The sequence below is a fragment of the Magallana gigas genome, chromosome 7 (genome assembly GCF_963853765.1).
Source record: "Magallana gigas chromosome 7, xbMagGiga1.1, whole genome shotgun sequence".
NCBI lineage: Eukaryota > Metazoa > Mollusca > Bivalvia > Ostreida > Ostreidae > Magallana > Magallana gigas.
The window spans coordinates 21,491,895-21,515,016 of record NC_088859.1 but is presented as its reverse complement, the minus strand read 5'-3'; the positions used below and the strand labels follow the sequence as shown (position 1 = coordinate 21,515,016).

At 33.0% G+C, this 23,122-nt stretch overlaps 2 protein-coding genes across 5 annotated transcripts; both read right to left on the bottom strand.

The window, feature by feature from the left end:
- Positions 1-164: 164 nt before the first annotated feature.
- On the bottom strand, positions 165-12,931 carry LOC136269812 (uncharacterized). 3 transcript variants are annotated; one of them, XM_066065089.1, is made up of 13 exons: positions 12,719-12,931; positions 9,089-9,370; positions 8,798-8,945; positions 7,920-8,104; positions 6,623-6,771; positions 6,085-6,250; positions 5,289-5,362; positions 4,293-4,512; positions 2,853-2,995; positions 1,789-1,993; positions 1,570-1,642; positions 1,394-1,454; positions 165-1,255 (listed from the first exon to the last, which is right to left on the bottom strand). In XM_066065089.1, the coding sequence occupies exons 1-13, from the start codon at positions 12,807-12,809 to the stop codon at positions 362-364; spliced, it is 2,691 nt and encodes an 896-aa protein (XP_065921161.1). In that variant the 5' UTR covers positions 12,810-12,931; the 3' UTR covers positions 165-361. The 3 variants fall into 3 exon arrangements, with proteins under 3 accessions (XP_065921161.1, XP_065921162.1, XP_065921163.1); XM_066065090.1 differs by lacking the exon at positions 9,089-9,370; XM_066065091.1 differs by lacking the exon at positions 12,719-12,931 and having other exon boundaries at positions 8,798-8,971; positions 9,089-9,224.
- Positions 12,831-22,979, bottom strand: LOC105344830 (NADH-cytochrome b5 reductase-like). 2 transcript variants are annotated; one of them, XM_066065092.1, is made up of 8 exons: positions 22,867-22,979; positions 20,422-21,122; positions 19,612-19,760; positions 19,103-19,190; positions 14,864-14,968; positions 14,398-14,601; positions 13,404-13,628; positions 12,831-12,950 (listed from the first exon to the last, which is right to left on the bottom strand). In XM_066065092.1, exons 2-7 carry the CDS (start codon positions 20,752-20,754, stop codon positions 13,416-13,418), a joined length of 1,092 nt encoding a protein of 363 aa, XP_065921164.1. In that variant the 5' UTR covers positions 20,755-21,122; positions 22,867-22,979; the 3' UTR covers positions 12,831-12,950; positions 13,404-13,415. The 2 variants fall into 2 exon arrangements, with proteins under 2 accessions (XP_065921164.1, XP_011451029.3); XM_011452727.4 differs by lacking the exon at positions 12,831-12,950 and having other exon boundaries at positions 13,305-13,628.
- Positions 22,980-23,122: the final 143 nt, after the last annotated feature.

Here is a 23,122-nt window from a genome sequence, read left to right as displayed (position 1 = left end):
GTAAGGTTATCTCCCTTGATGTATTTATAATTAATACAAATTAAATATAGTATGTATATAATATAAAAGTAATATAATTGATATACTATATAATATAAATCCGTTTCAGAATGAGTGTTTCACACTAAATGCTCGCATAAAGACAAAAAGATACATTTTCTGTGTTTATTTAATGCCTTAATTTGAAAAAAAAATAATATCAAAATACATGTATATATATTAAAAAAAATCTTCAAAGCTTTAAAATGCACAAAGCTTTATAATGTATCAGTTTATATCAATGTGTAGAAAAAATTTTTAAAAATAAATTTTATCCTTCGTTTGCTTTTCTGTTTTCACTATGTATGTTAAAAAGTTAATTTCAGTGTACATAATCCGGATGCATTGTGACTGTTTCTTTGAATTCTACCGAGGAACGGATTAGAAACGGCACATGTTCTGGATTTATAAAACTGTCTGAAAATGACTTCGTTTTAAAATTTAACGTCGAGGTCTTTAAGCCTCCGTTATTAATTTTGTTACTACTACACAAACGACTTTCTTCTGCAAAAGAAATGCTTTCCTCAGACTGGGTATGGTATATAAAGAGATCATCGGAAACAACACATTTTGCATATTCTGAGGGCAACACATCAAAAGAATGTCTTGCGTCTTCTTTTGAATCTTGTTTGTTTTCTATGAGATCTTCGTTGGTTACATAATTTTCATTTAAAGAAACAACTTCATCAGATTGTGTATAATATCCAGGTAAGTCATCGGATACAACACATCTTGCATATTCTGAAGGTAACGCATCCAAAAAATACTGTGCCTTTTCTTTTAAGTCTTGTTTGTTTTCCATGCAGTCTTCGTTGGTTACGTAATTTTCATTAATGCTAATAAGACTTGCCTTATATGACACGCTACAATTTCTATCAAAAACATCGTCATTGTTTTTGTCAAATTCCTTCGAATTTGCCTTGCTAGATACCGAGGAAGAAGTAGACGTTTCGCCATCCAAGAAGTATTGTTTTTCTTCATCGAGTCCATGGTTTTGAACTGTATCGTACCGAAAACTACCAAAGCTGCTATCAACAACACCGGTGTCACAAGAAGTTGATTCGCTAGAACCCTTTACAGAGATTTTACGTTTATCTCCGTTGTTAACGGTTTTGGTTTCCGTGGCTTCTTGGTGTTCAATATTTGTTGTTGGTATGCTGTTGTATAGTTCGTCAAAGTTTTGGGATTCATAAGTCATATCTCTTTGACTGTTTTTCTGGAAAGAAAAAAAAATTGCCATATGTATAAATATATAATATCCCTAATCCTATGATATTTATTTACTTAGAATACAACTTTTAAATTCACGCAAAAAAACCAACGCATTTAGATGAATAAACTGAACTTGTTTTACCATCTGGAAAAGCACTGGTAGTTCAATCTTAATTTCTTCACAATAACGTTGTTTCAAATATCTGAAAGAGATTAAATTCGGCATTTATATGTATTAATGTAATCATATAAACACGTATTTTGCTTTTTAAAAGAAAAAACCCAAAATTATTGAAAAATAAAAGAATTGTGACTTGCCTAAGGATGAAAAACGCTATCAAGATTAAAATGACAGAAGGGAGCACGACAAGAATGGTGATCAAAATCTTGTCTAAAATAAAAAGCAGAAACAAACCAAAACATCAAGATTAATTCAGCAAATACAATGTAAGGTACACGTATCTAAAAGGAGACGACCAAAAAAAATTTCTTAAAAAAAAAATCTCTTGTAACAAATGACCCCGAAATTTCAATCACCTGAGGCATGTTCTACTTTCAATATGTTGCCATATTTACAACTGTTATTTGAAGAAGAATAGCAATCGGCAAACAAAATGCCACCGGAAGTGTTGTCATTAGCAACTATGGATACTCCAAACATCCAATCTCCATATTTGTCGTCTGGTACTATTATTGTCAAATTGGATTCAGCGCCAGTTTTTGTCATCCAATTAAAGTTACTCTGAAAAGAACACATGTTCATTTCTTTATATTTCTTCAATGACGTTTTACATTAGAAAAATATATTAATTAGAAATTGGTCGAGTCATTTGTGGCGAGATTATACAAAATCGTGTCTAGCAAGATTGTTTTTGTTTTTTATAGATACTAGTGTCCGTTACTTATTTTCAATCTAAAGTTTTTAAAGTTATTACGTGATCAAATTTAATGTTTTGAAAAGTTTTTTAAAATTTAGATCAAGATTTAGTAAACTTAAGAATGCTATCGATATTAAACGGCTAATGATGTTTTACAGTTCCGGACTGTGCACTTCCCCTCATTTGTGATTGGTTAAAAATGCGTGATGCAAAAATTTTAACTTATTTCATAGGTTGAAATGACGGTTAACGTAAGGTAAAGGTTAATTGGTGATCTTATTGACATATGTTAAACAGTATTTTTAACGTTTTTTTATTAATGGAAAAGGGAAATACAACACTACCAAGGACACTTGTAAATTTTCTTAAAAACTATAAAAATGCTTCTTAATTTTTTAATTAAAACATTAACATTCGACTTTTGAAGCATTGCATTTCTATGGTAAGGTTATCGTTAATGGAAAAGCTGCTCACGACTGCAATGAACTATTCAATTTTAAGAATTATCACTCAAATAAGTTCTAACCAAAAAACAAAAGCTTTGTTTACTAAGCAAAATATTGTAAGCTATGTAACTCGCTTTAATAACTCAACAAATGATTTTTAAAGTTTGGTTGCCTATTAAAAATGCCTTACTGAAGCATTGTTAACATTAAAATCGGAAAAATAATTTTTGAACAAAATCGTGACCATGCCCCTTTAATGCAAACAAACCCAACACACCAGACAAATGTTATTTTCTCGGTGTCCCCGGCAGTAGTAGAATTTGGTTAGCTGGATTTCCTTCCGGAACTTCTCGGGAATGTCACATGACACCGTGTAGCTGTCGGTCTTCTTCGTTACGATTACACCTCGAGGTCGAAATTCTGAAACAATTGTACATATTGTATAATGCAATTTTTAACTAATAGAATCCGGGTTTGTTTTTTTAGGGTTTTTTATGTTTTGTTTAGTGGGGTTTTTTTTTTTGGGGGGGGGGGGGGAGGGGGTGGTGGTCATAAATAAGAAATGTTTTACAAGTTTCATACACCACTTACTTATTTACATAAACTGTTTTAAACTACATCTTGGTAACCTAATTTGCTTCATAAGCGTAACGTGAAAATTTAAGGGTATAGTTACGCAAAAACAATTTGTAAATTGATAATTCATCAATTGTCATAAATAGACCTGTAATATCTCAATCTTTGATGATGACAATTCTATCGTTCCAAAGTGCATACTTTATGTGCATCGCACGTTTCCGTACTTTGTATTTTGGATACTAAATTTACTTCTCGGATAATCAAATTTATTTTCAAAGTTTATTCTTGAATTAAATCTTAAAATATATATGCACAGCTAAATGAAAAAGCAAAGCACTCGTTCAAAAATTTATCAAAATTATTCTAAGTATATATACATTTTTTAAAATTCTTTCTCTTTCAAAATGCCATCGTTATTTCTGAAACTTGACATCACATTTAAACTAGATAAAATTTTGTGATTATCTATCTCTTTCATTCATGACTGATTTCAAGACCTGCTTTCGCAATGAAATTGTGACCACCTTTCATAGATGATTTACTGGGTTGATAGGGCAAAAATGTTTATACCTATTAATAAAACAAAGAAACTTTGTTATGACACCAAAAGTACAAATGAATTATATATGATCCATATAATTAATCAAGGTCTATTTCATACCAAGCGGTGACAGCGTCTTATTGCACCGAGTGCTGTTGGTTAGACACGAATACTAAAGCAATCAAGTTTTTATTTTTTAGAAAAAAATCTTTTTATAGACAAGCCTGGATATGGGAATAATTTTTTTTTTAAAAAAAGGTACGCGGCTGTGAAATTAAAACTGAATGTCAAAGTCACATATGGTTCAATTATGAAATGAATACCTGCAAATTTATGGCTTGATTTTTTATAGATTCAGTCTCCAATAGCATCATAACTATAGAACTTGTTCAAATTTCTTCCAACGCATCATTCTTAAATTTTCTTGTCACAAAGGGAACTTTTTGTTTTGTTATTTTTTTATTTTTTTTCTCTGTATTGGCGTCATAGGTATCATGAAGGTTTACGTAAAAATGTATCCAGGTTGACAGATGACAATTAACTGCCACAGATTTCAAAAGTTACCTGGTGCATGCTATGTGTTACAGTGTGTTATACCTGTTCTTATTTTGTCCGTGTTTACTGGAGTAGAAGCGCTGCTGCAGCCCATGTCATTACAAGACCTGATTAATAACGGCCCCTGCTCGCTGATCCGTGACGCGGGGATGGTGATCGTCGTATTACCTGGGGTCACCGCTGAGGTTGTAATATTACCTCCCTCAAGACCTTGAATGCTGTACCTGTATTCTTTAGAGGTGCGGAGATGGAGAGGGACTTCCTACAAAAATTCAACCGAATATATTGGATGCAAACTACGACTTTTTGCTGAGGGAATCTCTCTCTCTCTCTCTCTCTCTCTCTCTCTCTCTCTCTCTCTCTCTCTCTCTCTCTCTCTCTCAGCTCTTGGAATCATAATGAGATGCTCCTCTTGATGAATATAATCATTTCAAATAGCACCAATCTTTTATAGATTTTGTCTTTAGTCTGTAATGCAAATATAAAGTTTATGAGCAATGGTTTGCTTCGTTGTCTGATTTTGAATCTTATTTTGTTTCATTTTTTTAACTTTTTGTTGTTATTGTGGCTTTTGTTGAGGTTTGTTTTGTTGTATTTGTTTTGGTTATTTTTTTTTTCAGAAAAACAATCAAACGTCACGAAATAAAAGGTCACGAAACAATACCGGTTTTGTTTCGTTTCAATTTAACAAAACCACACCGGCCAACCTGCCGATTATAAATTATCAATAGCAAAACTTATGTAACACACCATCTTATCAATAATGTTACATGATCAGTGCGTCCAACTACGCTTATCAATGTATGCCTGATAAATTGTGGGCATGGATTACAATAAAGCTATCTGTCACCGTGTCATCCTTAGAACTACAAGGTAATATGATAAGTTACCGCTCACAAGTGCAAAATCTGAGCACTGTTTCTAGATTAAACTTGCATACCTTTTTTGGATTCTTTGTCATATTTGAGAAACATCAACACACATAAATATTTAAATCTCTGTCATCGTTTAAAGTGCTAAGTAAGCGTGATTGTAAACCTTCATGTAGAGTTGAATTTGATCTCCGTCTACGTAAAATGCCCATCTGTCGGTGTCTGGCGCATATATAGGAGCTGAAATATAGCGTCAAAAGCTACAATTATTTTTTTTTAATTTCTAAGGAGGCTGAATGGTCAACCCTTCAGATATATCTTGATTTTTTAATAGTTAAGGAAAAATACCAAATATTTTTGATCTAAGATTTTGAATATTTTTCCGATATCTTTACACAAAGCACTATAAGATGAGATTAATGGGGTCTAAAAGACTGTGCGATCATCTAACCCTCCTAAATTAGTGGTTTACACTCTTTAAATCATTGATATATACACTATAATTTACTGGGAGAGGTTTCAGAGGTTTCCATAGAGAAATGATATGTATAATCGATTATCTAATTGATCTATCGTTCACTGGAAAAATTGCGACAGAAGGGCGCATCCATGATCTTGTAGCATTGAATTTAGAATGCTCCCAATTATAACAAGATGAATTAAAACAAAGGCAGTGTAATTGCACATACAGTGGGTGGGTATGTTTAAGTTAGACAAGAATCTGGATTGATCTTTATAGCTCAGTCATAAGAGAACATAAATTCAAACTCTAAGATACAGCTTACAATATTTTAAGATATCAGAGTTCAATAGATAATGATTTGTTGTCAAACTGGATCTCTTTCACGGTAATAATTACAAACATAATATACAGCACTTGATTTAGCAAGCAGTTAATAATGATGGATATAATAAGTATTATCATTATTATTACAATTATAATAAACAAATGCTCAACAAACCTGTTTCCTTGGTGATCACTACGTCACAAACGGGCTCACTCCAAAAACCCCTGTTACCCGACAACTTCGCTTTGACGCAGAATTTATACCGTGTGAATGGGTATAGGCCTGGAATTTCTTTTGTAAACTCGGTCTCTCCTTTTGAGTTTATGGTCCATTTTGAAACCTGTTTGCCAATTGACAGGAGTAATAAGCTTATAAACAGTTGCCAAACAAAACCACAACGTTACTTTGATGTCCATTATTTTCATCTCAGTTCGAATTATATACACTTAAAGAGACTGGATGATCATCAAATTACACATCAGATATATACTCTAAACTTTTTAAATATGAAATATTTTGCCATGAACAATAAATAAAAAAACAAATACTAGTACAATGTACAGCGAATACAATGTATTGTAGCTGTAAAAGAATGTTTTCCTGTATCTGTACACAGAACTCTTCTTCTTCTTCTTCTCAAGGAGATTAGTTTAGTCTTAGAAATTCCCATGACCATCCAGCCTCCTTAAAATTGAATAAGGTTGTACATTACCTTAGGATCTTTTCTTAGATTGTCCAGTGAGGTTTCAAAATCAAGAGTAAAGTTAAAAATTGAAAGGAATATATCTTCGTCAAGATTCCACTTTACGACCAAAGAAGTGGCAGTTGTTCTTAATTGTAATTTTTCAACAGTAAGTTTAACTGGAAAACAAAACACACATTGCACAATATTTTAATATTTTAATGATTTATATAATACCGGTATTAAAACTTAATGAAAAAAAGAAGGTGTGTGTGTGGGGGGGGGGGGATAAGATATAAGTAGCGCAAATGTCCATTTTGCTTAGTCGTAAAATACAATTTCACATTTATAATTTGCTTCAATGAAACCTATTTGATAATGTTATAATACAAGTTTACAAAAACACAATTTCCAACTAGTATATTAAGTTTTAAATTACCTTCAGTTCTAGTGGTATTGAACCCACAACCTACTTCTAAAAAAGCCTAATTCTTGTTTTGTGCTCCAACCACTGAGCCATTCAAGTCGCAACGAAGCGCGTTGTTTTCATGCTGTACTAGTATGCGACTTTGGCCACGAATATACGGACTAGTTTTATTTTTCTAAAACATTTGATTGTTGGGATACAAAATAATGTTTTTAATTTTAGAGGGCCATCTCTCCACGTGTTTGTTGGTTAATCGGTTTGTTTTCTATTAGACCTTCTTTAGACTATGACAAAAATATGGAACCTCTCCATAAAAGAAAATGCATTGAAGTTCTAAAAAATAAAACAATTGGGAGGTTTTGTCACGCATGAGCCACTTTAAATCTACATATTCCAAGGATGGAGCATATTTAAGGGTTAAAAGTCGATGTTATCTTAAATAAGTGTACATTGTTTTGAATGATTTTAAACATACAAGATGTGTTTATATTTTCATTTTACAGTATCTTATCGATCCTTATATTGGCATTAAACAAGCATTATCCACCCACCCATCCTCTTCATCAAAAACCTCAGGTAGAAATAATTGGAATCGAAAAGTATAATAGTTAATTCAATAAAAAGATTACAAAGTGTGAATGAATCTTTGTAAAGAACTACATAATGGATTTAAAATAAAATGCAAGCGTGCGGCGACCATCCTTAAATGTTTTGCACGCTCTATTTAATGTGCCATCTTCTGCAATATATTGTTTTGCATTGAAATTTTCAGATCTTAATCAAAATATAAAGATACAATGTATATCAATTTGCGAAACTGTGTCGCTTTACGCATCTGTGACATTACTTTTGGATCAAATTTCTATTCTAAACTTGCATTGGAAAGTCAATTGTTCATACCATGGTGTTCCGGTGTGATGTCGAATGTCTTAGTTACGTTTCCAAGTTGACTGAATCCGGCTACGTAAACTCTGTACTCTCGCATTGGGGCAAAGCCCTCTTTGCACAAAGGGTCTCTACAAGAAGCCCAGCGGCAGGTCATGGAGAAAGTCGTTGGAATCTCGGCTGGACAACGTACTTGTTTACTGGAATGGGGAGAAGAAAACGAGAAATGTTACTGAGTAAAAATCAAAGCCTCTGATTCATAAAATATGAAGTATATAGCTTTGTCCAAGGTTTGTATATGACAGTTCACGGATGATTAGTTACGAAAACCAAACACAAAAATTCGCAGTCGAGATTAAATAAATAGACACTTTAAGTGGCTGTGATATGACCTCCAAGATTTAATGCTTTGAAATCGAGACCTCAAGGTCGCAGTTGACGCTAGGCATGATGAGGACATCCACCCCTTAATACAGTGACCCAGAGCGTCTAACAAAGACACTCAGCTACAAGACTCTCAACCGACAACTGTGAAGTGCCCATCAGTCAAGTGTTCTCAAATTGAACGCAACATAATAAAATATGAATTGCGTTGTTTTATCCAAAACGCGAGTTCGTTGGAACTTGATGTTATATTTAATATAATATATGATGTATCAATATTTAACTTTAATGACCAAACATATTTTATTGTCGAATTTCAGATGTAGGTTTCATTGCTTAAAACAGTCGTTGAACTTATGCCTTATAGTAGAGATATACAAAAAATTTGGATTGTTTGACAACTTTTCTCTTCAAATTAGGAATATTTTGTCCTTTTACCTCAGTTTATTAAATAAAGCATCAGCAGTGTTTTAGACCACTAGTCTTTTGGTGTTGATGTTTGATGTTACCTGTACTTTAACCCGTTTACTGGTCTCCAACTGTACCATATCTCCCATTTAGTCGGGGCAGAGTGTGGATTCGATTTGTTCCAGGTACAAATCAGTTCCTTGAAATCAGGAGAAACGCAGTCCATAGTTTCAGGTGGTTCGGGTTTGACTGTAAAACCATATTCGAGATTGATTCTATAATCATAAAATAATGACATCAAGAGCTAAAAAAAAAACATCCTAGAATTTGCAATGTTTTTGATTTTATACAGTGCTTTTTTTTCTATCAAAGTTTTGTGTTGACGAATGTACCTCCAACTGTAAGACTGATATATTCCGAAGAATTACTCGTTAGGTCTTGGCAAGTGTAAGATCCGGAATCAGATAATTTCAAAGACGAAAATTTGACCACGAATTCTGAGTCTGGTCCTGTTTCTGCTGTCAAATTCTTGCAGGATGATTCGTCTGAGGACTTGCAGTGTGTAATCAACAACTTAGCGGACGCATTGCTAGTTGAACGACAGTACAGATCAAGTGTGGAATTGACAGATCTTATCAACTTGTAGGTGTTGAATTTAGAAAGAGGGCCCATCTCTATTAAAAACAAGGGGGGGAAATGATTTAGAGTACAAAGGACTTAGTTTTTGTATTCATAAAAATACTTTTTGTTGAGTTTCTGCGGTTTGAAATAAACGAAACTTCTTTATTTTTTATTAGTAGCGGAAGAGGGTTAGAAACGTGTGTGGGGCCGGGTGCTGTGTTGTGTTCACTTCATGTGAACGCCAAGTGGACATCAATACTTAAACCCGGGTTTAAGTTAAACTATGAATTGCCACCAGACTTAAAGCATTGTGCAGCCCCCCCCCCCCCCAAAAAAAAAACACAAAACAAAAAACAAAAAAAAACAAAAAACAAAAAAAAAAACAAAACAAAACACACTCCTATTATCATCATCACTAACACCTGAACCTAAGTTCTGGTGACGTTTACCCAAGTTCAACATTCTCTCCGATACCCAACTTCATTTTATGCTATACATTTATGCTATGAACAGATGCTGGAGTTTTCAAAGATTAAAATCCGGATTTTCCTTTACTGAACAAAAAACTTTTCTTTTCTTTTTATACTGAATAAATGTAAAGAAATTACATCTGGATAATTTTTCCAATTATATAAATGTACTGTCGTTTTGGAAATTTTCTCATAAACTGGTGTGCATGTCATGATACTTGGTACGTATCGCATATAAAAATTAAAAAGAACAGTGTATTATTTGTCAAGATTTTAGGTAAACGTGCTATTTTGCAAATGTTGGGTTTTTATTTTATTCAAATATGCTTCTTTTGTCCAGGTTGGTAATTTTAGTCTGTATTGTGTGGGGTTTTTTTTAGAAACGGCAAGTAAATGCTGTAAATTTAAAGATCATTGCACGTTCCGGCTAGCAAAAGAAAAATTATTAATACAAACATGCAATAACACCCTCCCCTTCCCCGAAAAAAGTGGGGGATGTAAACGTAATGTACATTGAAATGAACACATAAGAAATAAAAAACATGTAACGGAAATATTTCCCTTTTCGGAAGAAATTTACAATGAAATATTGCATACCAAGGCCGGAATATCATAGACCATGTGGATTTTAAAGCACAAACTAATAGCAAGTTTTACCCGAAGAAACGTAAAGTACAAAGTAACTGTAGACAGAATATCTCGCCGATATTGTGTGAAATCTCAGAAATCGTTTGTTGCATGCATTTTATCTGGGTGGGTTTTTTAAAAATTTATTATTTTTTTTTTGGAGGGGGGGTGGTCTAACGCTAACTTTATGTGTACATTTTACAGAATCTCTTATATCTATAATTATGCATCTACCAATGAATGCGAACAGATTTTCGTCTTCCTGAATTAGAATTCAGTCAAATTGAGAAATCGGAGCAGGGTGCTCAGGTTATATACACATGTAATTGTTTGCAAAGCAGCGGTATATAAGGTAAATTCCAACTGTTTTCATCTTTTATTCTTAAATTGGCGATCCCTTGCCAGGGAAAAATACACTGATCATCATCTGGTAACCATTCATAATATAAAAAAAAATAATAATAAAGTCCCGTGGGAAATAAAAATAATGTTCCTAGATACCCTTGATTTTCTACAGACACAAGACAATCCTTCCACAACGCCGCTAAAAGTCAAGTTTCTTCATTTCTTTGCTTACAGCTGTAAAACCTTTCTCCTTGGGTTTTTGTAATAGCGACAAGGTATTTTTAAATATGAAATAAAATACTGATATTTTTTTTTTACGAAAACGGGCCTTACATGGTGATTTCGGCGGGGTATTGCATAGTAAGACATAGTGCCACTTCTGAAAAGTGGCTCCGCGAAACCACTTTTCAGAAGTGGCACTAGCGAATTCGCAATTTTTTCTCCTTTCCTAATTGTAACAGTTGTTAATTGGGCATGAATGAAGGAACAGTTGACCCAATTGTCATCTGCACTTACCATTTACATTTCATTTTAGATATAATCAGACAAGGAAACTAATCTATTTTTAAGATAAAAGGAAAAAATAGATTAGTTAAAATCCGTTTGATAAAGACAACCTTCCGGTGAGAGTAAGTTATCTTTCCTGATGAAACATACAATTTTAAAGTAATTGACCTTAATAATGGCACGACCCAAAACTAGCGAATGATGCGTACCAAGCACCGTTAAATTGTGGCTGTGGCTAAAGTATTAAAATGTTAAAGCATAAAAATCATTTCTGGACAAATCTGTGTTATTGTTAAGTATCTTTTAATTCTCTTTCGTTCACAACAAAAGGATACCGGAAAAAATCTAACTTTTTAGTTTCCGTAAATTAACAATTCTATAAGGATTCAGTGTTATTTTTTTTAAAACGTAGAGGAAAACAATTAACCTGAAGCGTCAAAATTTATTCAGAAAGATAATGCGTTTAACTGTAAGCTAAATAATAAATGTGTTGTTCTTATTACTTAGAGAATTTTGGTGAAAGGGTTGGGGAATATAGCTCTATCAACTGCAAATGTTTAAAATTGCTCTTCTCCTCCCAAACTTACTCGAATGTTATGATCCTTCAATTATTATCCTCGCTTGTTTCGCTATAGATAGCGATATATTTTGTTTAAGATATAGCACAGTACATGTCAGGTACGTGTAGCTGATACTCGAAGACGTATCGATATCACTTTGTAACGATAGAATCGAACGCCTCTCAACACCCCCCCCCCCCCCCACAAAAAAAGTTAAGTTATAACTTCTATGAACATTTTAAGTATTTATGCATTGAGATAGTGTCTTTTTGAATTGGTTTAAATTAGGAAAAGGTGTAAAGAGTAGTTCATAAGGGTGAGAAAAAGTTCAAAGTTCAAATCGTAAGTTGCTGCACATATACCCCCCCCCCCTTGCAAGCCGTGAGGGGGAATATTGAAAGCGCTTCCAGGCCTACTGTGTCTAGAATTTGATAACTTTCGACTTAATTAAAGTTTGTTCTCCTGTTCGTTGAAAAATGCTTTATTTCTGTCATTATAACAATTTCCCGCCGGTATACACGTGTACAGAAACTTGCAGATCACGTGTTCAACACAAACGCTTTATATTGTTTTAAAATTAATTAAAGAAAATGAATTACAATGAGTTTGAGCACGCGTGCAGAAGGACGGACGATGCTTGCAATATAAGCCATCCGTAGATGCAAAGTTTAAATACAACTTCCCTGAAATATCAGGAAAAATTTATATGCCGATGCTATGTATTCATTACAGTAAGGGAAGGTTTTTTAAATTTAGAAATGCAAGATAACAAAAATTCGTCCTGACCTGCATTTACACTTCTTAAATTTATCAGCATCAAGTAAAAATCATTTGCATTGAAAATAAATCTTTTTCTGCTTTATAGGTTGATGAAAGTATGCAAGACACCTACCAATATTGGCCGAAATACAGCATATACCAAACACTCCAATTGCTGCAAAAAACACGTGCATGCTCCCGGTCAGAGTACGTTGTGGAGACATTTATGACCGATCCACAAGTAGCACTGGTATCAAAACATTTTTTTTTTAAATCCTCGGTGGAAGTACTTAAATTTCACATTGCTGAACCATTGACCCATAAAATGCAACAATAAAACTGAACCCGTCCTTACTGAATATGACCTAAAAATCAATGCAAGCGACGTATACAATAACTTTATTGCATTCATTGTAATATTTGATACAAAAACCATATTTTATCTTGTTGCCTTTAGTTGTTTGTAGGTACCCCGTGGCTAGAGATGGCTACTTAAAAAGTATTCTCATAGGTCTTTTTTTCTTTTTCTTTTTTTTTAGGGGAATTTTACTTTAATTCTTATGATATTAAGAGGTAAATTTTGGGCATCCCTCTTACAGGGGTTCATCTGTCTGTCTGTCTGTCTGTCTGTCTGTCTCTCTCTCTCTCTCTCTCTCTCTCTCTCTCTATCTCTCTCTGAATGTACACACAGAATAATCATATAAAGAATAAATTATTGTTTAAAAAGTGTATCATCATTATCATCATCTTAATAAAAAAAACCCAAACAGAATACAGGAAAATTGTGATAATACTAAAACAATCTTTTAAAAACCCACTTTTTCTTATGATTAGAATCTGTGTATCTGAGTATCAGAAAACCCCAGATGTCTGCAATATGCAGTCATATCATTTTCAAAAGACTTTGTCCCGCACACCATCACAAAGGTTCCAGAATTGAAGTCCGAGGGTGACAGAGTTTTGGCAAGAAAATCTTGAACTATTTTACCTCTGACAACACAATCTCCGTATCGGTAAGACAGACTGCTGTTTTCTTCAGGTTCCTACAAGAATAGAATTTCACTTCTGAAGTGCACTGAAGCCAAGATAGTCCTTTTCAAAGCATCTTATATTTCAATTTAATGCACTTTGATAGAATACATGACGTGACAGTCTAAAGATGGAAAAAGAAACCTTAAACGGCAACAAACCATAGGTGTAGGTATGAAATCAAAATATGGTTTCAAATTTAACTGAAGTAACATATCTTGTCACATTTTCAAGCAAGTTGTGTGCTTCTCAACTGCTCAAAGAACGCATATAACCCCCCCCCCCTTTTTCTGGCAGGGACGTACTTCATATATGTAAAAACTAAATTTCCGAATTAAAACTGATTACTAGAAAGTACCGTATAAAGAGTTAAGATGTGATAATATGCAGAAACAATCCTTCATTCCCCTCTCTTAGATTTAGTAGTCAATATTTTTACCTGCTTTTTTATTGGTGGGGTGGGGGGGGGGGGGGGGGGGGGGGGTAAATGTGTCCTTCATCTTCAACCAACCCCCCCCCCCCCCCCCCCCACACACACACATTGAAAAATGTTTCTAATTTGCTAGCATAACAACAGCAAAAAATGATAAAAAATCATAGATAGGAAATATGACAAAATGATTACTTAAAGACTAAACCATAATTATTGTTACCATTTGCCAAACCATTAAAGCAGATACATGTAATATAACTCTTGTATGTTTACTGTTAGTAATTTAAAGAAAATTGAATAATCCAAAAGAGAGAAAAGGGATTAAGAACAGCAAAATCAATTTCATTTACCTGGCTCAAAACATACGTCACCGAAAAGTTCCAGAAAGAGGACCAATCATTCAACTCGGTCTTCATTAAAATCTGGTTATAAGATTTACATGCATAAAACATCTGTATCATTGTGTCATCCTCTTCATTTCCCAGAATACCCTGAATAATCTGACTCATGGGAGCAATTCCTGTCCCAGCAGCCAACAGTATCAGCTTCCTGTACTGCAAAATATTTACGATAGCATCACAGACTACAATTTCTTTAATTTTTTCTTTTATTATTATGGTATTGATTCTATTTTGGTTCTTTTTTTTTCATTATTATCATGCAATTTAAGCTGCGAAACCTTTACCAGTTAATTGCAAATACAATGTAGCAGATTAATCAAAACCCCATTGCAACAATAAAAGGTCAACATAGCCTGTGAATGAAGGTCCATGAAAGAATTCATATTAGTATAGCAAGCACTTTATATACCAATACCTTGTTTGCAGAATAATGAAGGCTTCCAAATGGGCCTCTGACCTCAATGTGTGTTCCAACTCTCCACTTTTTCATACATTGACTCATCTTTCCAAGATCATAAAGCTACGAAAGTAAAAAAAATATTAATTGTAAGTGCATGCATGTACTTTTTGATACCTTTAAAAGCAATCAACTTTGGATGAAGTTTTTATCTATTTTTTTGGGGGGGGTGGGGGGGGGGGGGGGCAAAATAATGTGCTTTACTGCTTATTTTTTAGAATTTAGACCTAGATGTAATAGAAATTTTTGGTTTCCTCTTCCAACTTACATGTAATTAAGATAAAGGAGAAAAAGTATACTAGTACTGCATGTACATGTATTTTGTTTGAACATTTTGTTTGCTTGTGCAGACATGAAAGAACACAGATTGATTATTTTTACTAGACGACAGGTTCTTGTAAATTGACCAATGTGAGAAACATTTTAGTAAAACCCCAAAATGGTTACTCTGCAGAAAAATACCAGTAAATTAAAAGGTCAGTCGGGAAACCAACAACACCATTTACCGGTATTCATCTATAGGTCTAATTATTGCAACAGCTTGGGCCTGCATAATAATCTGTCACTTTGTTAAATTTTATGCAGCTTTTAATCATATAATCTTGCACTCTGTGATTTTCATAATTTGATATGAGTGTAGCTGACAAGGACTAGCTGGCTCCTTGATAAACAACCCTACGATTATGATTGCATGCCCAATTTTTAGTTCACCTGTCATAAAATCGGGGGAGCAAGATTACGGATTTAAATTTGATATTTATATCTTCTGTCTCTAGCACGACTCTTCATTATCATATTTTGCTTATCATATTTTTGCATCTTATTTTTTTTCTTTTTGTTTTTTGCTTCAGCCTTGATCATTATCAGAATAAACAAAAAAAAACCAAAATAATGTCCTTTTTTTTTTTTCTTTTTTTTTTCTTCATATAAGTGGGTTTCTTTTGCTTCAGCCTTGCATGATTTCTCTATTAAACCTTGCACTATGAGAATACATTATAACTAATTCTGTGAATTACAATACATTTACTGAAGAATCTATTACCACCAAACAATCAAGATTTGAAAGGTCATCTGCATATAACGACTGATTCTCAAAATGTTAGCAGAAGAAAACAACACCATTAAACTCATCTTCAAACTAATGCATGAAGTAGCATCACTTGAAATCTAAGAGGTCTTGAAATCATTAAGTAAACTAAAGACAGTGTAACCTTGACCTTCAACCTTTTAATCTGAAAACCAACTGAGATCAAGGATCTGTCAGGTTTAAGAGGGCTTGGATGGTCATGGCCATTTTTATACTATATAAATCTCCTTTAGAAGAAGAGCTCTGTATACTAATACAAATTTTTTTTCAAATTTTAAAGCTTAAAGCAATATGAGCTGTATTTTTTAGAATTTTATTTTTGCTGCAACAAACAGCTAGTATGAAAAGTCTGCATATAACTTAAACTTTTATGATAAATAAGATTTGAAAAAATCATTAATTTTTGTCAAAAGAAATATTTCTCTTCCAAGGAATATATAGCAATTAAATCAATTTTTGTACAAGATGACAATAATTCAATTTTGCTCCAAATAAGGCTTCTTAACGGCCTTTTCCACAAAAATATGGTTAGCATAAATTTAAAATCATGATATTTTTGTCAATTTAGCAGAAAAGAACATTTTAGTAAAAAAAAAATCAACATGAAAAAAGCAGCTCATATTGCTTTAAATATCTGAATTGTTTCTTCTCTAAATAATATAGTTTATGGCCAAAAATATCATATTTTAAATTTTAAAGTACATGTATATCTGATAGGTAATTTGATGACCATCCGGCCTCCGTAACTCATAGTATAATACTATTTTCGAGATTAAAAATAATCTCACTTTCAAACGACACAAAAATAGACATTCAAATTACACAGTTCACAAACTTAGACTTCATTTAGTACATCTACAAGACACAGTGGTCTACTTACATAAACAAAACCCCTGCATATCTAAATCATTAATAAACCTGTTGGAGTCATGTCCAATTTAAATATGAAATGTCATCGCTTTGGAGCAAATGTTATCAAGAGAAATATCATTTGCGTAGGGTACAAGCATCCATCATATTCCAATGAATGCCTAAGCCCTTCTCAAACCAATTCTTAAAAACTGTCAAGAAAACGGTATGGTCAATGAATCAAAAAAAATGTCTAAAGAAAAATGCTGTCTTCTTTAAAGTATGCATAAATATACAGCTTAATTCACTGTAAACAGTTGTGAAATTTCTCTTATTCAGATTAAATAGATTATATTAGATCATTAATCAAATAAACTGACAAGTTGAACACCACTGTGCAGGCAACCTTTACTGATCAGTATGATTGTCCATCTGTCTGTCAGTTGGATATCATTTGTCCATAACATTTACTTCTCTTTTTGGCCTAATCTGGCTCGATCATGCTTCACCCACAGAATGCATTTGTTTAAAGTGAACAGTGACTTACAGCATGATTTTTTGGACCAAAAGCCTGTTTAAGTCAAGGTAACAGCAGATCTCTGTGTAATACCTTTGGCTAAAGTATATTTTCTCATTCTGGGTCACTCTTCGTCAACCAGCTGTTTGTAGATGATGGGTGTGCAATGACCTTACACACAGTTTCCAGGTCAAAGGTAAAGGTCATTGTAAATCTTATTATAAATCAAATTTTCTCTCCTCTAATGCCCTAAATGGCTTATACTTTATCCATAGACTGTGCATGCTTGTGGTTAAAAAGTACCAAATGAATTTAAACTAAGTTTCAAGGTCATAGGTTAAAGGAATAGACTAGTACATTTATGTGGGTGTGCTTCAATCTAGTATAGAACATATTTTTCTTTCCTTTTAGTTGTCATCCATAAGAGCTGCAACAACTTTGAACCCAGTTTTTATGTCAAAGGTTAAGGTCACTTTCCCACTGACCTCTCCTTTGTTTCTAATACTATTATAGTAATTTAGGAGATATTAATAGTAATGTGTCAGTACCTGGTAATTTTTTTTTCACTTATATATACATCATAATATGATTGTATTTTCAAATAAAAAATTTATTTACTGAGAGATATTTTGTTCTTCATGACCAATTAAGTTCTAACAGCTTGTAAACACCGGCTATAACAATGTCTTTTGAGAGCAATATCAAAATTAAACAAAAACAAAGCTTGTTGACTTTCTAAAATATGATATTTTCCCATTGCGTGTCATTTTTTAAAATTAGAGTCAGATTACTTGGGAGTATTTGGGTCTACATGACTGCATGCGGACAGCTTGAGAACACATGCTAGAACAATACCCCTTTAATAACAATAGATTCAAAACTAAACCAAAACAAAGCTTTAGCAACTTTCTCAAATAAAAAAAAAAACTTTGTGTCTTGCAGAATTAAACTGAAAAAAAAATTACATTCTTCCTCTAAATTTCATTACATAAATATATATATCCAAGTGTAGACAATATACTTGCATAGCTATAAGAATTTCTGGAACTGTTTTCAAAAAAATGACTGTGTTTGTAGCTACCAGATATATGTGTTCAAAATAAAAACATTCACCTGGTAACTGTGAAATAATCAATTCATTCATTGACTTTTTTAAATGAAATATTGCATGTTTATGTTTTTCCCTGTGGTTCTCAATTACAGATTTTTAAAAATTTCATATAAAATGTCAATACTTCGCACTGCTGGCGAAGTGTAGAAAAACTTGACTTGCTTATAACCCTAGTACATGTATATACACTTATTAAAAATGTACCACATCATCTACAGTACTGTACAATAGATATATGCGAATAAAGATGGCCCCCTGTATATCCTGATAATTATATGTCTCCTCAACTTTATTGTCTAAATATGTATAAACCCTTGGCGGCCATGCTTGGCCAATTAATAATTTGTATTCAGTTTTCCCTGATAGTTATGTTTATATCATGTGCATATAAAATGACATCAAGCCATTTTTCAAACATGCTCTTGTAGAAAGTTCTGGACAATGGGTATGTGGAAATTGTTTATACACCTTGCAGTTATACCAACAGTCCAAATAACTTTTGTTATTCTCTTTAACACCCCCCCCCCAAAAAAAAATTATATTCAGTAACTCTGCCAAAAACTACACTGCACACAGAATGTGAAATACATGTATTACATATGCTGCAAAAACCAACAATTTTCCCTCCTTTACCTTAATAAGGAGATCAAAGTGTCCCACACAGTTGACATCAGACACAGGCGTGTACTGCCTACTCACTGATGACTTATTGTTGATATCCCTGGATTAAATAATTTGATAAAAATAAAAATTTTCATATGTATATAACAATTAAATAAAAATTTTCAAATCTATATTATAAGCATCTTTCACCAAAAAAAAAGGAATAAAACATTAAAGTAAAAATTTTTTTAAAAACCTGACTTTCAATCTACTTAAAATTAGAACTTCCATCAGCTCCATCAGGTCTCGATATGTCATGTGGAAGAGATCCTCAGAGCAACAAATCAAAATATGGAGCATGAAGGATCCAATTTTAATTAGATTTCCCTGATTTTGTAATTCTTTTTATACTAATTAAAAATACTTTTTCTCTTTTTTTTTTGGGGGGGGGGGGGGGGGGAGAGGGGGGGGGGGGTTGTTTGTATGGTGTGTGGGAATGGAATTGAATAAGTCATACAGCTTAAAAGTATTCCCTTTACCTAATAACTATATGCTGTCCAATAGTCAGGCCCAAAGAAGAGAATTCTGGAAGCTGAAGTCGATAGCGAAAGGAATTTTTTGTTTCTTGTTTAACCTCGGTGATCTGAAACTTTCTGTATTCAGATTCTGATAGAAGACATCCATCAATCTGCAATTTAAGATTTAGAAATTGTTTTCGTTATAAAATTTTAAAACAAATTCAAGTAGTTTTTCTCTAATCTAATCTATTACCATTAAAACAGACATATATAATTTACTGATGAAATAATTTGATCTACAGATCAAATTGAAACGACAGGTGCAAATCATCAAAACAAAAGATAAAAATTAAAAAGTATCCTATTTTTGATCTGTTTATTCCCACACCTGTTTTTGAAATGTGATTTCACTTTTGGATGAAGGTCATGTACCAGGTAGTTATCAAAAAAAAAATTATGAAAAGAAAGATTAAATAAAAATAATATGGAAGTACATGTATTATGAATCAGCACTGTGTATCAAATCATTGAATGATTAATTGGTATTGATATAGAATTTAAAAAATAACACACACATTTTAGTATAATCTGATAAGTCAGATCTCAGTTTTTGAAATCAAAAGGAAAATCAATATGCATGCATATTAAGGTAATTTAAACAGCAAGTGTAATCACTAAGGACTAAACATAAGGTAACTGCAAAAACAGTGTTCTTACTAAGTTTGAAACCAATTTATCTTATAAAATGGTTAAAAAATCTTTTATTTAATATATGTATACTACTTAATAGATTTAAAAATCTTCAGCATCCTTAAGTGTGACTGTTTTTACCTGATCGTCTCCGTTTCTCAGGTTTTGTTGTATTTTTCGACACTCTTGTTTCCATATCTTTAAATCCTGTTCATATATATCAAACACACAGGGAACACATCCTGACCCACAGCAATCGCTATCTTCTGGCTTTAATGGGGGACAGGGTAAGGAAATAGCTCTTGATCCATCGGCATCAGGATCTTCCTGACTTATGGCATCAGTACAATTCTCCAGTTTCGCAAGTTTATCTGTGTTAAAGGCCAAGTCATTGTAGGTAGTTTTATTTTTCCCACTGGCTTTATTTCCTGAATCTGCATCCAACATATTTTCAACCAGTGGGAAAGATTTCATAGAAATTTAATAAGATTTTACAATGAAATTTTGATTTTGACAACTAAGGACTTTAAACATAAAAAAAAAACATACAAAAATAATTCTTGACCAATGTAAACAAATAAAAGAAGTAATTGTCAAACTATTTCTGAGAGGAATTCTGATCCACTCTTTGAGGTTTTGTCATGGACATTGGCATATTATCTAACATCATGCAAGTCCACCAGGAATGCCCCTCTCTCACTGAGCATTTGTTGGACTGTGACTGTACACAGGGGTTGCCTTGTTTATCATTCACAGGTTTGTTTTCACCATTTGATTCATCTTCATCATCACGTTTCCTTTTGCATGATGTTGAACTTGCTGAATTATTCATATCTTGCATTCTACAAAAAAAGATTTTCAAACAATTCATTTGTGCTTTTCAGTTCTTTTATAGATGTTAATCACATTAACAAAATTAATTTTCCATAAAAATTCCCCTATGAATTTTAAATGCATTATTTTTGTTCCATAATCAACATACAGTAATATAATTATAATGTGCACTAGTTACAAAATTGATAATAATAGTCTTTAATTCATGAGGGACATGCACTGATTAAATGAAATTCTGTGAGTGAATATACTGATACATGTAGGGAATTATTATTTTATATTGTGTTATTACTTCATGTCTTGTACATAGCCAATGAAAAAAAAAACACAAGAGGCCCCTGGGCCACAATGCTCACCTGAGTAACAATAGACATAATAAAATCAGCTTTTTGAGTCAGATACAAAATACATGAACAATGTCCTGTAATAGATCCTGTATAAAAAAAAATCCTCTGCATATTCTTTAGTTTTTCATTGAGCCTTTGTAACAAGATGATTTACACAATTCTTGATGATGATTAGACTTAAACAATTGCTAATATATGGATAATACACCTATATCAAACTTTTAAAAAATCAACAATATGTCAAAATTAATGCTTGCATGTAAGTAAACCCATATATAATAACACTTCAGTTTTTGTGAATAATCTAATGTTTTTCTTTCTAAAATTTCTAAAATTTGAACACCCCCCACCCCCCATGTGGCCCCACCGGCACCCTACTCCTAAAGACTTAGATGTTAACAAAGTTTAATCTATGTTATCTGAACTGACTAAAGTTAAATCTCTTCTAGGCAAATTGCATTTTTTGAAGATGATATAAAAAGATTTTACCCTTTTATAATATTTAAAATTTTTAACCCCCCCCCCCCCCTCATTGTGGCCTCACCCTATCCCCAGGGATTATGATTTGAACAAACTCAAATCTTCCCTACCTGAGAACGCTTCTACACAAGTAACAGCTTTTCTGCCTGATCAGTTTCTGAGAAGATTTTTTTTCTATATATTCAGATGTGAACATTCGACCCCCAACTGTGGCCCCACCCTACCCCTGGGGATCATGATTTTTTTCAAACTTGAATCTACCCTAACCAAGTGTGCTTTCAAAAAAGTTTCAGCTTTTCTGGCAAGTCGGTTTCTGACAGGAAACTTGACTCTACACTACCTGAAGATGCTTCCACACAAGTTACAGCTTTTCTAGCTTATCAGTTTCAGAGAAGAAGAATTTTAAAGATTTACTCTCTATATTTCTAAGTAAAAATTCAACCCCATTGTGGCTCCACTCTACTCCTGGGGATCATTATTTGAACAAACTTCAATCTACACTGAATCTACTACCACAAATGTTTCAGCTTTTCTGGCCAAATGGTTCTTGAGTAGATTTTTCAAAATATCAATAAATTTTCAATGATTGTTAGTCATCTCCCCTTGAAAATATTAACAAACTTGAATCCCCTTTAGCTAAGGATGCTATGTTTGAATAAATTTATTTTCTGTAGTGAAAGTAATTTCATGAAACAATCATGTCAGTGTACATGTACGTGGTACACATGATGTGCTTTTTCTTCAGGAAAACATCATCCGAGATGAACAAAAAATAAGTCCCATATGGTAGGTAAAATAGGTGTACCACTTAGGAGTTTGAAAACCAAATGGGAGTCAAACCACCAAACGGGGGTCGGTGCCCAACCTGATTAAATGATATATATTTTGGGGTACTTAAAATGTTACATTGCAATGAAATACTTACAATATGGAGTTAAAACAACCATCATGTGATCAATATATCATACAAAAACTTGACGTTCAAGTTACGGGTGACTGTCAGAAAAATTTGTCGTCAAATAGGAAACGCATAGCGCACAGTACTTGAAAACAGAAAAACCAAAAGCAGTTTCGAATTCCGTATTATGGTTTGTTTTTTTTTAATTTAAGATCAACCTTCATGATTTGTGACATAATGCAAACCATCATTATATATTTTTGTCGTTGGGAACGATGTTTTA